Raw genomic sequence first — 15919 nt, 5'->3', positions numbered from 1 at the left:
GATTTATAGACGGGGGTTTCTGCCATAAAGTGGTTTATGATGGCTGCCTTCTGTGTTATTAGTAGCTGTCTCTTCCTTCAACCATTGCTGTTTGATAATAGCCTTAAAACACCCAGAATTACTTACCTGCAAACCCCATTCCCGATAGCCCCTGTTGACAGTCTGAATAAGTTTAGTGCCCTTTTGTTGTACTTTACCTTCAAAACAAACTGATTGAACCATCAATAGCTCGTGGAAGCTGACAGAGGGATGTCATCTGGACTAGCCCTTGTGATTGCAGGTTATCTGGGGGAGTTAACCTTCCCGCATTGTTAACTGAAATGTTTTATGTACTATGCAACTTTAGGATACGGCTGTGATAACCCCAGTAACTAAGTAATACATCACAGTAAAGAGATTTTGGTGCAACAAATAACCCAGGATTAAATTTACAAGGGTTGAATTGATATTGTAAAAGCCTTCATTCTGTGGCTTCGGGAGTCCTCTCTTGTATTTTTATGGCAAACTTGTATTACACTCAGGATTGAAGCTGTGGCTTTTGACACCCTGACATGACCTAGAACAAAGGGAAATAGATCTCCCAGGACCACGAAAGGACAGGCAGACAGGAAGCCCACTGACTTATCACTTGGCATTAATGTTTGGAGCCAGTTCCAAGCCATCAAGGGGCAAGAAGATCTGGCAGACATGGCCACTGGCTGGGCCCTGTGTACTGCAGGCACTGGGGCAGGGCAGGCCTTAGCAGAACTGGAAGGAGACTCTTACTGCTGCCTCACCACCCTCCTAATTTCAAAGTTATTATTCCTCTTGGTGTTATTTTCACGAGGACGTTGGTTCTCAGCAGGACCAGCAGCATCAGCGTCACCTGGGGACATGTTAGAAATGTACATTTCAGGCCCAGTTCCAGAAATACTGAATCAGAAACTCTGGGGATGGGTCCCTGCCGTCTGTGTGTTGGAAAGTCTCCAGGAAATACTGATGCCCACTGAAGTTTGAGAACCACTGTGCAAGAATAGAAGCTCACTGAAAGAGCACAGATCTTCTGTATTGCTTATCTCATGTTGGCACCTGACTCAGGTCCTGACACGCAGTAGCTGTTCCATAATTACTTGTTGAACGAGTGAATGTGTGAGTAAGTAAATGAAAGAAGACACCTCTGTGAAGGAACTTTGGACCCTGGGCTGAATCTCGGATGGAACTATTTGGGGCAACTCCTCCTAGTGTCCCTCAGACCTCTCCAAGCAGCATCCACTTGGAAACTCAGGCTGGCCCTCGGGATGGGTGCCAAGTCATCCCTTATTTCAGGGGGTGACTGGCAGCCTGTGTCATGGGCTGTCTCTTCGATTGTATAAGAAGAGTGATCTGAAAACAGCAGCTCTTTGTCATCTAAAATTTTTAACTAGCTTAAAAGCCAGCACCTCTCTCTCTCTCTTTCTCCTTTGATTTCAGGGCTGTGATCCAAAGTGAGGCAAAATGACAATGTGCGGTCTGTTGTCATCGTGGTTCCTGCCAGCCCCGTGAAGGCATCTTTCACTCCATCGTTAAACATTGGCTGATTTTCTAATACTGATGTTTTCTTCACCTGAATATTCATCTTTTCCCACCCTACACTTAGTGGGTGTCTTTACTCCCTGCGCGTCACTCCTGACATATTGTTTCTGTCTGTACATGTCTTTATTTGAAAGAGTCTGTTGTCATCAAGACTTTTCTGCTACAAGCAGAAGATGGAAGTTTTCTCTGACATTGACTGAGGCCGGTGGGAGCTCTATGGAGGATAGAAAAGATATTTGGTGGTGGCTCATGCCTGTAATCCCAGCAGGTGGATCATTTGAGGTCAGGAGTTTGAGTCCAGCCTGGCCAACATGGTGAAATCCTGTCTACTAAAAATACAAAAATTAACCAGGAGCGGTGGCACACACATGTAGTCCCAGCTACTTGGGAGGCTGAGACAGGGGAATTGCTTTAACCTGGGAGGCAGAGGTTGCAGTGAGCAGAGATCATGCCACTGCTCTCCAGCCTGGGCAACAGAGCAAGACTCCATCTCAAAAAAAAAAAAAAAAAGAAAGAAAGAAAAGAAAAGAAAATATATTTGGGCATTTGGTGGCACTTTCTTGATTTTGGGTGCAGTTAGCAGGTATTTGGAGAGGGAAGGGAGAACCCAGGGTAGGAAAGAGGACAATAGATTGAGGCCAGGGAGGAAACAGGAAGTAGCCAGAGTCAAATTTCCAGGACATCAGGCATGGGGTGGACATTTCTGAAGGAAGAAAAGAATTTCATAATATTTTGACCTTGACAATGAGTCCTGTGAAGGTTATTCCTGCAGACCTCTAAACTATTCTCTCTGGCTTTGGGGTGGTCAGCCAAGTCTTTTACCTGGATAAGCATATGCAGGCCACTTGGTGATAATGTCACTGCATCCTTGGGGTGTTGCTTCCTCAGCTGGAAACCTCTGTGGCTGGTGGTGCCTTCGCCTGAGCTTTGCTTGGGCCTGCTGGGCTTGTTCCACCTACTCAGCCTGGCGGGCTGCACTTGGCTCGTGCTACTGGTTCAGATCCCATGGCTGCCAAGAGTGAGCCAGGTGTGGAGCTGTGAGGGGTACATGAGCAAGCAAGCACAGGGTCTGGCCACTGCACACAGCCAGGCATGCTGGCAGCAGTGGGCTGGGCAGCTCCAGGCACTGGCGTGGGCACCAGGTCCCTGGGAGGCTGCATCTGGACCAGGCATACCACAACCGGCTTCCACTGCAGGCACGGGGGAATGTGGTGGCACCTGGAAGCTTGAAGATGACAGGAACCACAGAGCCCCAAAGAGGGTGTCACAGCCTTGGCTTGGGTAGCTCTTAGGTCTGGGCTCCCCAAAGGGCCACAGCTCTTCTCTCTGTCTCATCACCCACAATGTGGCCAGCAGGGGGTCATGTTTCAGCCCTGTTTGTGTTACAGCTCTTTCAGTCCTACCATTTGGTGGGTCCCGAGTTCTTGTCCCAGATCCAGGAAGAATGAAGTATGCACACAACTGGAGGGCGAGCAAGGCAAAGAGGTGCTTTATTAAGCAGCAGTACAGCTCTCAGTACAACTAAAGTGAGTAGCTCCTTTCTGCAGGCAGGTCATCTCAGTGTCTGTGCAGCCCTCAGCAGAGAGGAGACCCAAAGTGGGTAGCTCCTTTCCAGAGGCAGGTTGTTCCATCATCTGCCTGAGTCTGGCTGAGTCTGGGGTTTTTATGGGCTTCAGAGGAAAAGAAGTGCATGCTGATTGGTCCATGGGTGGCCATGGCAGGGCCCAGAAAAAGTACCTTAAGTTCTCACTCCAATTTGTGAAACTGGCAGCCCAGCCCCTGTGCTTTAGGCCACCCCTGGCCTGATGGTGGGGTTTCACCAGAGACACGCCCCTTTCCACCTAGGAGCCTGTCTGCCTCGTGCTGCCAGCCATCAACCTGCTGACTACAGTGCCCATGGCACCTAGGCTGTTTGTGCCAAGGGATGCCTGCAGGCCCATGCTGAGTTCTCCTCAGCTGCCCCTTGGCCTCCTTGCTGTGCACGTCAGCACCCAAAGTCCAGAGGGGGCCAAGGTGTCAGGGAGCTGGTGTTTCAGTACTGCTCCAAGCATGTACACACCCAGCCAGCTTGTGACAGTGCCTGGGCTTGGCCACAACTTTGCTCCGAAATTGGAGTGGGCAGCTGCAGTTGCACATGGGAGCAGGGGCTCCTGCCCCATCAACTCAGGAGAGCTTTGGTTTCCCGCCTGTTTCTGGCTCCTGCCAGCTCCGCAGAGCAAACGGCCCCTACTGCAGCTGGTGTATTTGCAGCAATTGCTCCAGATGGGCTGCTACTGCCACCAATAAAGAGACCACCTTATGAATGTGGAAGGTGGCCTCGGAATCCCAAGGCTCCAGTGAAGGTGAGTCATGCTGTTCCAAGTAATATCCTCATTGAGGAAAAGCTAGGTGCTTGAGGTTGCTTTAAGGTGTGGTTCCTTGATGCCCATTTGAGATTTCCTATTTCTCCTTTTCCATTGAGTTTTCAGTCAGTAGACCCCTTTCTCTGTGCTCCCATAACCACTCTATGCATAACCTCAGTCTTGGCACTTAGCTATGCCGATTCCTAATTTCTCCATGTGAGTGTATAATTTCTGTTACACTGAGAACACCTTTGAGAGCAGGAAGCATGTTGTAATCACATCTGTATCCCTAAGGCCCGGCATAGTAGGTGATCAAGAAATAGCTGTGCAACTGAAATATACTAGTATGTTATTGACTCCATTCTAATGCCAGTTTTCAAGATGTGGTGAGAGTGAGCAAAGAAATTTGTCCCTGCCTTCAAGAAGCTTATAGTTTGGGTAAGGATATTAATGAACACCAAGAAAATAATTAGAAAACAACAAAATGTTAGCCTGTAAGGTGCTGATAGCATATTCTAGGAGTCCTGAGAAGGGAGAAAGCAATGTAGGGTGGAGGTATGCAAAAAAACCTTCATAGGAGATGAGGCTTGAAAGATGAGTATATGCTGAGGAGGCTGGGTGTAGGAAGGAAATGACAGATTCCCTTGGAGATAACCCATTGCTCTTAACACTGGGTGCTCACCTCTTGATAAGCAGAGTGGGGTGGAAACAATTCACTTGTTTGATTGATGGACTATGGAACCTGATGGAAAGCATCTTGGTTAGTGACTGTCCCTGATGAGGGAGAAGTATAGACACATATCCATACCTGTTATACATTTATTTGTGCATTTATGTAACTATACCCTGGCCAAGTGGTTATTCTTGTCAACTCCATATATACCTATTTGAGGATAGTTAATTACACTAGCAGTCATTGGCGTATTTCTGGAGTCCGTATGTATGCCAAAGATTTTTTCCAGGGAAATGGAGAGCACCTAGCATTTGTTGGGCCATTAGTATCTCCTAAAAATTAACTCCCCTATTTCTACTTGATAATCTTCATAGGATAGAGTATGGAAATAACCACATGTATTATCGATGGATGATGCAAAAAAGTTATTAAGACCCCTGCCTGATTTCTCAAGGAAGCATTTCTCAGCTACATGTGTTCCTCACTTGTAACCCACAGTCATCCAGGTCATTACATTCTATGATACAGATGACCCATAGGAATGGCAGTGACGTAAAGGGTACAATTAATTTATAGGTTTATTTTACTGAGAACTTCTATGTAGCCAAGAAGCTGAGCCTGTTTTCCAGACTGAAAGGAAGGGAATATGTTGATAGGGTGCTACTGGTTAACCCACGTGTGTGTGTGTTTACCTTTGAACCTAGTGTACCATTAGTGTGTGCTTCTAATGTTTAGTTGTGCATCTGTGTAAGATAGAACCATTCTGACTTCTCCAAGGAGCAATTGTTTATTCTTTGTGAAAGAAGAGAGGAGGAGCAGCCAAGGTCTAAGTTCCGGAAGACCAGAGGGTGTGGATTCTTAAAGATCTGACAAGCTGTCCGGATCTCTGAGGCTGCCACACAAACCTTCCTGAGTTGTCTCTGACTCTTGTCTTCCAGATGCTTTGTTCTGTACAAGCTGCCCAACCTGAAATTTCTGGATGCCCAGAAAGTAACCAGACAAGAACGAGAGGAGGCGTTGGTCAGAGGAGCCTTCATGAAGGTGGTGAAGCCCAAGGTGAGCTGCCTACTCGCTGTTCTTCACAAGGGATTTACATCTCATGGCAGTGCTTACACCCCAGGGCGTGGAGAATGTCCTCCGAGTGTTTAGAATGCAGTTGGGATCTCACATGAAGAATCCCTCCATGGATACATTGTTAGCCAAACTTGAAATAGGATTAGGTGTAAATTGGATCTTCCTGTTTTACCAATAAAGCAGCACTATACATAGCCCAATGGTGAAGTTCTGTAGGGGACTGCAGGTCTCCTTCTTGAAGATATTCACTAAGTGGGGCCTCTGCAGGTTTGCAGCTGAGAAAGGAGAAAAAGGAAAGCACTGGGCATGAGTGGGCTTCTGGGGTAGGTGGGATTCTTCCAGTACTTCAGAGGGGGCCTTTCTTGTTTGCTCCCAAAGGGAAGCTGAGGAAGAGTGATTTTCTTCCATCACAGGCAAGGGCTCCACAGCTCTCTGAGATATCGTTAGTGTGGAAGGCGATGTTTTCTGACAATGTGTCCCTAGGCTGGCATGTGCCCCCCACGTGTATCTCTCCAGAGCTGATTAGAATGGTGTTTACTGACCTCTCCTTTACCAGCTGAGTCTGTAAGTGAATTTGGTGTCATCCTAATGGCAGCTCTGATGAGGCAGTGGAGATTTGGCTTGGGGTCTTGGATTCAGACACAAGGAGAGTTTTTAACGACATGAATGACTGTCTCTTTGGGAGGAGTTGGGAGTCCTTCAGTGAAGCCAGAGGCTGGGGAATGGACTCAATGACCCCTGATGACCTCCTTGGAGAACCTTCTGCCTTGAAGCTCTGTGGAGCTGTGTGTGACCTCCCATGAGATTGCAGCTTGTGTGTTGAAAACGCTGGCACTGATATCCTAGAAGTCTAGTTTATCCTCAGCTATTGACTTGCAGCACTCTGCACATGCATTGGAAGTGATTAAAGGGGGGAAAGAAAAAACAAAAACAAAACAGAACAATGAAACATCTTCCATCAAGTTGCTCTGCTGGCAGCAGACCTCAGGCCACTTTCTTTCCCTGAATCCATGAGGTGCAACTTATTTTCCATTATGCTGAATAAAATTGCTAGCAGTTGTGGAAATATATGATATGGAGTGTATATTACTGGCAGATAAATGTATTGTTACCTCTTTCAGCATGTGGGAAATTAATTGAGTGATTCATTTCATAGCTATTAAAGTGTTAACAGTGCTCCCTATCGAGGCACAGGTTTGATGTATTGCACACGACTGCCTGTAGTTGTTCTAGCTTTTGTAATTTTTCCAAATGAAATAATTTATTTCTTGGCCTTCTTTTTGTTTGTTTTTGGTGAAAACAGTTCAGAGATAGCCAGCATGACCAAACCAAGCAAAAGTACAACAAATGAACTCTATAATATCCTGGGTTATTATAAATAACCTGTCCACCCTACATATCTCATCTTCTTGTATACATCTGTATACATGTGTATACCTGTGTGCAGCGTAGATCAGTATTTCTCCTGTGATCATTGGCTTTGATGTTGTCACACAAAATCTGAAGGGGTAACAAATGTAGTATCCTCCATATCTGGATGGGGCACTCAATGCATGCCCCCCCCATTCTTCTAAGGTTCTTGGTGCATAGATCTACAAGTTTTCACATCATCCTCTAAAGTAGAAGGAAGGGGTCATTGGCTCGCTTTATGGGTGAGGGAACTCAGGGCTGGAGAAGTTAACTGGGCTGCCCCAGGTCACCTGGCTAGTAATTATGGAGCTGGAGGTTTACCTTGTGTCTGACAACTGGGTCCACACTCTTTTCTCTCTGCTTTCTCACCCCTGGAGCAGTGAGCTAAATATTTACCCTGTGGATCTCCTAAGGTCTAAATGAAGAAAACAGGTAAGAGCAGGGCTGTTCTGTTGAGTAGAGGTGGGGGGAATCGAAATCCTTCCTTTGCTTTCAAAAAAGCATCTGAGACTGGCTCCTTAAAATCCAGCATTAGCTATTTCTGAGTCATTAGCAACATCAGCAGAAATGCCCTTCTGAGTTCCCAATTAGTTTCTAATCAATTCTAGAATTAGTTCATGTTTATATGATTGACTCCAATATCCTTACTAACTGTATTAAGCTTTAAAAAGCCTGTTAAGAGTGTAAATTAGTTCAACCATTGTGGAAAGCAGTATGGCAATTCCTCAGAGAGCTAAAAACAGAACTACCATTTGACCTAGCAATCCCATTACTGGGTATATACTCAAAGGAATATAAATCATTCTATCATAAAGACACATACGTGTGGATATTCACAGCAGCACTATTCACAATAGCAAAGATATGGAATCAACTTAAATGCCCATCAGTGACAGATCGGATAAAGAAAATGTGATACGTATACACTATAGAATACTATGCAGCCATAAAAAAGAATGAGATTATATCTTTTATGGGGACATGGATGGAGCTGGAGGCCATTATTCTTAGCAAACTAATGCAGGAACAGAAAAACAAATACCACATATTCTCACTTACAGGTGGGAGCTAAATGATGAGAACTCATGAACACAAAGAAGGGAACGAGAGACATGGAGGCCTATTTGAGGGTGAAGGTTGGAAGGAGGGAGAGGAGCAGAAAAAAAAGCTATTGGGTACTAGGCTTGGTACCTGGGTATGAAATAATCTCTACAACAAACCCCCATGACACAAGTTTACCTATATAACCAACCTGCATATTTACCCTCAAAACTAAAACAAAAGTTTAAAAAAAGACCTGTTTATTATTTGAGGAGAGAGACATAGTGCTCTTACAAAGTACGGTGATTTGGTTCTTGTTCTGTAGTCACACGATTTCCAAACCAAAGAGGACTTAGAAATCACCTAGTCTGTGCTCTCATTTCATGGATGAGGGAGCTGGGAGAGGGTGCAGTTTCCTGAGGCTCCATGGAATTGGGACCAGAACCCCTGGGGGTCTGGGCTTCCGGTTAAGTGTTCAATTTATGCCATGATTCTTCAAGTGCTCAGGACGATTCTTCTGTGTTCTTGGTTTCATATCGAACTGGATGCCTACATTGAATGGCAGGCAGTTAGTTCCCTTTTGTCTGTTATTTTCAGAGATAGACAGTGGTACTTTTCTCGTAGAAAGAAAGAGGCCAGATGAGCTCCTGGCTGAATTAATAAATTGGCATTAAAAAGGCTGGTTCTCACCTGTTCACAGTGTGTATAGACATATGTTTGTTCCCATGCAGGTGTGTATACCCGTTTCCGTCTCTGTGTATATATACATATGCATGTTCTGAGAGGTACGTGTACACCAGAGTCAGCTTCTAAGAGACGAGCGATTTCCTTTCCATGTGTTGCTGCCGCTGTGCTGAGCACATTCAGGGAAAACCTATTTTTCTTGATGGAATCAGAATCTCAAGCTGGCTTCTGTCCTTTCCAGGGCAGCCAAGGCCTGTTGTGCTTATTCAGCAGAATGCTCTGATGGATGATCAAGGGGGCCGTGATTTGGGGAGCTATTTTCATTTTATTCCTGACATAAAGAATTTGGGAGAATGGAAAGTGCCTCTCCAATCACAGCCCTTGCCTTGGAGGTAGGGAACGGGCAGTCTGGGTGCTGTCAGCTGACGCAAATGCAGAACCATGCAGGAGATAATAAAGGCCTGATGTTGCAGAGGTCTGATTGGGTACCTGGCAGGCGCTGGCGTTTCAGTGCAAGTCCTTGCTCCCTTTCTCCCATGATGACACATTTCTTCTCCGTGGCTGCCTTTTCGCTTTTGTTGTTTCAAAGCTGCCTTCTGTCTGAGCTCTGATTGTTGTAGAGAAAGATGCTGTCATTCATTAGGAAGTGATAGCTGGTGCTACAATGGATGCTTCCAGACTTCCTCTGTGTGTGTGTGTGTGTGTGTGTGTGTGTGTTATTAGTTGATGAACCCGCAACAGCTAGGCTTTGTCATTTCCCAAAATTCAAATATATATATATAACTTTATCAAATATTGGCCATTGAATCATGCCATTGTTAATACAGAGAACACCACACTGGACACACAGAAGGTTCAGGTCCCCAGAGAAAGAGCCTTCTAGTAACCAGAATGTTAAGCCCCTCACTGCACTGGGAAACATAGATCAAAGGGGTGCAGAGGCCTCTCCAGGAGGATGCTTGTGGTGGGCATGCCAGCCCTGCACATCAGAGAGACAGCTCAAAAATCCAACAGTCAGAATTGCTTAATTATGTCCTGACTTTGTAATTATTCATCCCTGTTCTGGCAAAGAGCATAGCTGTCATTGCTTTGACATAATTATTTAAAGCTGAGCCCTCTTGTTTACGGGCACGTATATAAAGTTGGCTACCAACTGTTTAATCTTCAGAACCTTAAAGGAGCCTGGGGAGGGCAACTGTGGGGGCAGCTGAGAACCACAGCCAACATTAGAAAGTGTTTTGATGGGCCGGGCGCGGTGGCTCAAGCCTGTAATCCCAGCACTTTGGGAGGCCGAGACGGGCGGATCACGAGGTCAGGAGATTGAGACCATCCTGGCTAACACGGTGAAACCCCGTCTCTATTAAGAAATACAAAAAAAAAAAACTAGCCGGGCGAGGTGGCGGGCGCCTGTAGTCCCAGCTACTCGGGAGGCTGAGGCCGGAGAATGGCGTAAACCCGGGAGGCGGAGCTTGCAGTGAGCTGAGATCCGGCCACTGCACTCCAGCCTGGGTGACAGAGAGAGACTCCGTCTCAAAAAAAAAAAAAAAAAAAAAAAAAAGAAAGTGTTTTGATGCTTCTGTTTTGCTTGCATTAATGTCCATCCTCTTATAGGCCAGATGTGGTAATAACCATGTCTGTGAGTAGTGAGGTGTCCTTGAAAACATGTCACTTGTTTCTTTGTGTGGGCACAGTGTGTTCAAACATATGTTGTTTCCCATGCAGGTGTGTATACCCGCTTCAGTCTCTGTGTGTGTGTACATATGCATGTTCTGGAAGGTATGCATACACCAGAGTCAGCTTCTAAGTGGTGAGCGATTTCCTTTCCTGATTTTTCCACCTGATTTTGCCATGATGTGTAGTTTATGTATTTGTGTACTTTGTTGTAGCTTGTATATTTGTGTGTGTGCCTACATTTGGATACTTGGGAGGGTGGGGTATTGTGTGTGTGTGTGTGTGCGTGTGTGTGTGTGTGTGTGTGTGTGTGTGTGTGTGTGTGTGTGAGATACAGAGAAGAAAGGAGAGGGAGGGAGATGCCCTGTGTTGAAGAAATAAACTTTGGAGTACATACATTTCCAAAAGTCTGTCTTATTCTTTCCCCCTAAACTGAAAATTGGAAACTATTTGGGTCTGAGAATCACTTGCTCCCACGAATACCCTACACAGTCCTGCCCTTGACACTTGGAGTTAGGTCCTCACTCCCCCGATACCTTTAGTTTCTTCCATCTGTGTCTGTGTTTGTGGGTTTCCATGCAAAAGGCCATCTAGGATGAAGATAGGGAATGATTCACAAGGAAACTGGCTTCTCGTTGGGATAAGGAAGCTGCTCACCCCTGGGGTGCCAGCTCCATGAGGGCAGGAACCTTGTGTTTTGTTTTATTTTCTGTATCTCTAGTACCTAATCAATAGCAGAGGCTCAGTCAATACTCATCAAAGGAGTGAACCATGAACAGCAGAGCATATTGGAAGATCCATCATGAAAAAGTTGTATACGTTCTAATTACTTCATTCAACATGGTTACCTGAAAAGGCAGGAAAAAAACCATTATCTTTAGACAGTGTGTTAATGCCACTTGTACAGTGGCAGAAAAGACAGATTCTGGGCTTCATATTTGTTTTTCCAAAGGATTTTCCCAGGATTACTTCTGATGGGAAAACCTACCACTACCACAATCACCATGCCTTGGCTTTTCCACTGGGTAGTATTTCAGGAGGAGGCAAGGGTGTGATCTGAAGCTGTGTGCTCCCCATCACTCGGGGTGGTGCTGGAGTCCTCCTTCTCTCTGAACCCGCCTGCTCATATTAGGGCTTTTACGAAGTAAGTAGCTCTTCTCATGAAACATGTTTGGGTACCCACAAGTGTGTGTGTAGTTACAATGAAATTTTCCCTGTCTTCGCTGCTATTGTATTTTTTGTCTATACCTAAAGGAGCACTACCTAGTTGCTTCTTTGCTGCACTTAATTGTTTTTATGCCTAGTCTAGCACTTTACTAAGTGCTATCATATTCTAAACTACACTGCATATGTCTTTGATATCTTCTGTTACTCCTATGTAGCCCAATTGCAAATGCTTAAAAGGGTATCAGAAACTACTTCTAGGTTTATTACAATTACTGTTCTTTATAATCAACATTTTCAAGAATATATATTTTATATAGAGACAGGACATGCCTGTAAATAAACATTGTAAATCACAAGTACATTCAGTTCAACAGGCCATCAGCCAATATATTTTGAAAGTTCTCTACAGTGACAAACATTCAAAAAATAATTTAAAATATTGGTTGTTTTTCTGGATATTTCCAACTACCTGGATGTGCTCTTGTTTTTATGATTTTTTTTTTCTGTTTTCACGCAGATGTTTCTTGTCTAGAGACACATTCAGATTCTATTTTCAGCTGCTTTTTAGTAAATTTTGAAGAGAGGAAAATTTTTAATTAACTTTTTTTTTTTTTAAGGAAATGCTTAGATGATGTGTTCAAAAACAACTCTGGGAGCCAAACATTTGCAGTTTGTTTGTTTTTTCAATCTTATTCCTGATTTCACAGTTTGCACGTTCATTTGAGGGAGAATCACTTAAAGATTTTGTATTTCTCCATTTTTAGCATCATGGCATCCTATGTCTCAAGTAAATGCTTTTGGAGTATTACTCTTTGGAGGCGTCCTCTGTAGCTTTGCATTTGGGTAGCAACCCTCTGAAATAAAAAAATAGAGCACTGTAGGAAAGCCATGTCTCTTTTGTGGTGGTGAAACCCTATGGTTGGAGAACCAAAATCCACAATAGAAAGAAGGAAGGTGGTTCAGCCTCTTAGGGGCATTCCCAGGAGTCCTAGGGGCCTTGCCAGGTGCTGAGCACATAGTAGAGACTACTGTCGATGAAGCCCAGTGCCTGGGGGCTGTTGCTGTGTCCCTGATGGGGCCTTTGGCTTGCCCAGCACCCCAACAGCCCAGTTTCACCCTCTTCCTCTTTCTAGCCTCCCACATGCTCACTGCTGTCCAAAGATGCTTGGACAGATGTATCAAGAGGATCACGGAAGTAAGTAGCATTTTTTAAGTGTTGGGGATAAGATTAATAACCCTAGGATACTTTGTCCTGCCTCTGCAACCCAGCAACTGGGAGAAGTGTGGTAGATTACATTGTTGGTCTAAAACCGTTCCTTTCTCTCTGCCCTTGCCGTGGCTCCCCATGTAAGGAAGGAATACACTTCCCCATTCCATTGACTTTGGCCTTGGCCATGTGACTCCTTGGCCAATGGGATGCGAGTGGAAGTGACAGCATGACAATTCTGGGCCAAGGCCTTACGCAGCACCATGTGTTTTCACTCACTGCTCGCACACGTCTGCCATTTGCTATGAAAACAACATGAGAGACACATTGACCAGACCTGAACCTGACCTGAGGCCTGCAAACATCCCAGCCAACCACAGACCTCTGCATGAGAAAGAAATGCTTGTAATAAGCCACTAAGATTTTGAGCAGTAGTGTGCTGCAGAAACCTGACTAATACCTAGGCAGGCCATCCCATCCACGCACCCTACCTCTGCTGCATCTCTGGCCATTGAACCAAGGTCTTAACTGGGACACAACTTGGAGTTTTGTGAGGTTAGTGGCAGTCGTTGGTGCCACAGCACCAACTACTGTAGGGTTTCTGGGTACTTAACTAATTAGGATAGCAAGGCCAGTCTACAAAGGTCGACTGGCTGCCTAGTGGTACATTATTAGATGCACAGAAACTTCCCTGATGTGTGAGTTAGAAGAACATGCAATAAGTAGTCACTGTCTACTAGCTATTGTACCAGCTGCTTAACAATGTTGTCTCTATTTTTTTCCCTAACCTTGAATCTACAAATGAGGAAACTGACGATCAGAGAAATTATATCCATTACCTAAAATTACAGAGCAAGGTGGAACCAGGTCCTTTTTTTTTCCCCCAGGTCTTCCTAGGCTCCAAAGCTCATGTTCTTTCCCATGTAAGCCTTAAATTACTTCAGGGAAAAAAGTCAAATTCAAAGCTTGTGCTCTTCCCACTGTATCCCTTACATTTCATTTGTGATGGAAAGCAGGGGTAAAAGAGCAGGAAGATCAGGAGATAGAAGGTAGCGAGAGACAACCTTGTAATTTCTGATTTTGACCCTGTGATGACTCCCCACAACCTATTTTGGCGAAATGCATGGTCTAGGCAAAGAACTGCAGGAGCCAGGCTGTGGAGGGATCTCTGAGTTAGGTCAGGTTTGCAATTTCCCCTGAGGGTAAGGAGAAACCTTGGCAGAGTTTGAAGTGGAAAAAAAGTCTAGGCAGGCTTGTGTTTGCATCCCTGGGCATCTGGGAGAGGGAGCCTTAGAGCTCTGTGCAGAGCAGGTGCTTTGGTGATTTAGAAATCTGTGCAATAGCAGGCACTGGTTTGAGGCTGCCGCAGTGTTCCCAGCACCCAGGCCAGTGGTCAGGCAGCTACAGGGGTTAGAGAGCTGTGTCTAAAGAAGCTCTGGGATGGCAGAGATGGATCCATGTAAGAATGAGTAACTCTGATGCTGGGACAAGGAGACAACTGATGGCTGTCAGAGACCCACTAGTGACTCCCCCTTATAAGGAGTTCACAACATTTCCAAAATGTTCTCTGACATGTTCTTACCTCAAAGCCCCTGTCCCTTGTGGTATTCATTGTCTCATTTTAAGGAGTAAATTTAAGGCTTCTTAACTGGGCCATAAAAAGTTCTCATTCGCATGATCACTGGCAATGATTGAGATGGAGCCTTAGTAGCTGGTTATGTCTGTAATCTGCACATTACCAGCTTGACATTTTCTTGATCCACTTTGGAAAAGGATTTTTGGCATTTTGTTTTTGCACTGTAGATTCTTTTTATCTTTTTCTTTTTTTTGAGATGGGGTCTCGCTCTGTCACCCAGGCTGGAGTGCAGTGGCCATTCTCCCGCCTCAGCCTCCCGAGTAGCTGGGACTACAGGCGCCCACCACCACACCTGGCTAATTTGTTTTTGTATTTTTAGTAGAGACGTGGTTTCACCGTGTTAGCCTGGATGGTCTCCATCTCCTGACCTCATGATCCGCCCATCTCGGACTCCCAAAGTGCTGGGATTACAGGCGTGAGCCGCTGTGCCTGGCCTATCATTATTTTTAAAAATTAAGTTTGAAAGGAAAGAGAAGAAGGAAAAGGAGAGGACAATAAAGATGCTTTCTTAAGAAACCAGGTTCTGGAGAGTAAAGCTAGGGTTCTGATTTAAAGTTATCCACATTTAAAACCAACATTGCCTGAGGTTCTATGCACAGCTACAGGGCAGGGCTGGCTGCTGTTCTTCAGCTGTGGGTGCATGGGTGAGCTTGACAAATCCTTCATGTGCTTTTCTCCATCCTCCAACCCACCCCTCCCAATTCTTTGCTTTGAACTTGGTGATTCTAGCCTAGTGATGAAGAAGAATGAGTTGGAAATACAGGGGCAACTTGTCTAGGAACAGGGAAAAAAGGCCAGTGACAGATATGTGAGTGAAAGGAGGATCATGATAGCCTTGGCATCCCTTCCCTTCCACTGAACCGGGGCCTCGCTGTCTTTCCTGAACTCCGCAGCTTAATAGAGCTCTGTCTTTCTCAGAAAGTCCCTTCTTTGCCCATGGAAACATCAGACTTTAGGATTCTAGGGACTGAACCCTCAGGCCATTATGTATCCTTGAAGGCAGGGAAACCTGCAAGATGGGGGCAGGCAGAGGCCAACCACACAGATGCCAGGCCGCTAGAGAAACATCACAAAGATTGTTCTGAAGCTGCCTTCGGTGACATATGCAAGTATTTGCAATTCCATGGCTAAGGAAGAAGGAGAAAACAAGGACGGCGTGGTCCCATTTTCTACTCTGGAGTTCTGGCTATTTCCAAACCACCTGCTACTATAGGTAATAGCAGACAAGAAGAGCAAATTGTAAGAAGAAAATATAAAAGAAAACTCACGTAAACTCAGTGATGAAAGGAATGTTTCTGATACTTAACATTTACCTGATCTTTTTGTTGTTCCCAAAAGCAAAGTTGTGGACAGGATAAAGTAATAAGATAACCTTAGGGCAGCAGTCCCCAACCTTTTTGGCACCAGGATTAGTTTTGTGGAAGACAATTATTTCACAGACTGGGGGTGGAGAGGGAGAATGA

General features: G+C 45.1%; 1 protein-coding gene across 1 annotated transcript in view; it reads left to right on the top strand.

Moving 5' to 3' along the window:
- LRMDA (leucine rich melanocyte differentiation associated) overlaps nt 1-15919 on the top strand; it is a 1119877-nt gene that overhangs the window by 613187 nt on the left and 490771 nt on the right. Inside the window, exon 5 of the mRNA XM_050803127.1 lies at nt 5505-5622. Coding sequence (XP_050659084.1) covers nt 5505-5622 — 118 coding nt within the window. The remainder of the gene's footprint in view (nt 1-5504; nt 5623-15919) is intronic.

This window comes from Macaca thibetana, chromosome 9, assembly GCF_024542745.1.
Source record: "Macaca thibetana thibetana isolate TM-01 chromosome 9, ASM2454274v1, whole genome shotgun sequence".
In the NCBI taxonomy this organism is placed as follows: Eukaryota; Metazoa; Chordata; class Mammalia; order Primates; family Cercopithecidae; genus Macaca; species Macaca thibetana.
The sequence above is the reverse complement of the archived record's forward strand: the minus strand, read 5'-3'. Positions and strand labels throughout refer to the sequence as shown.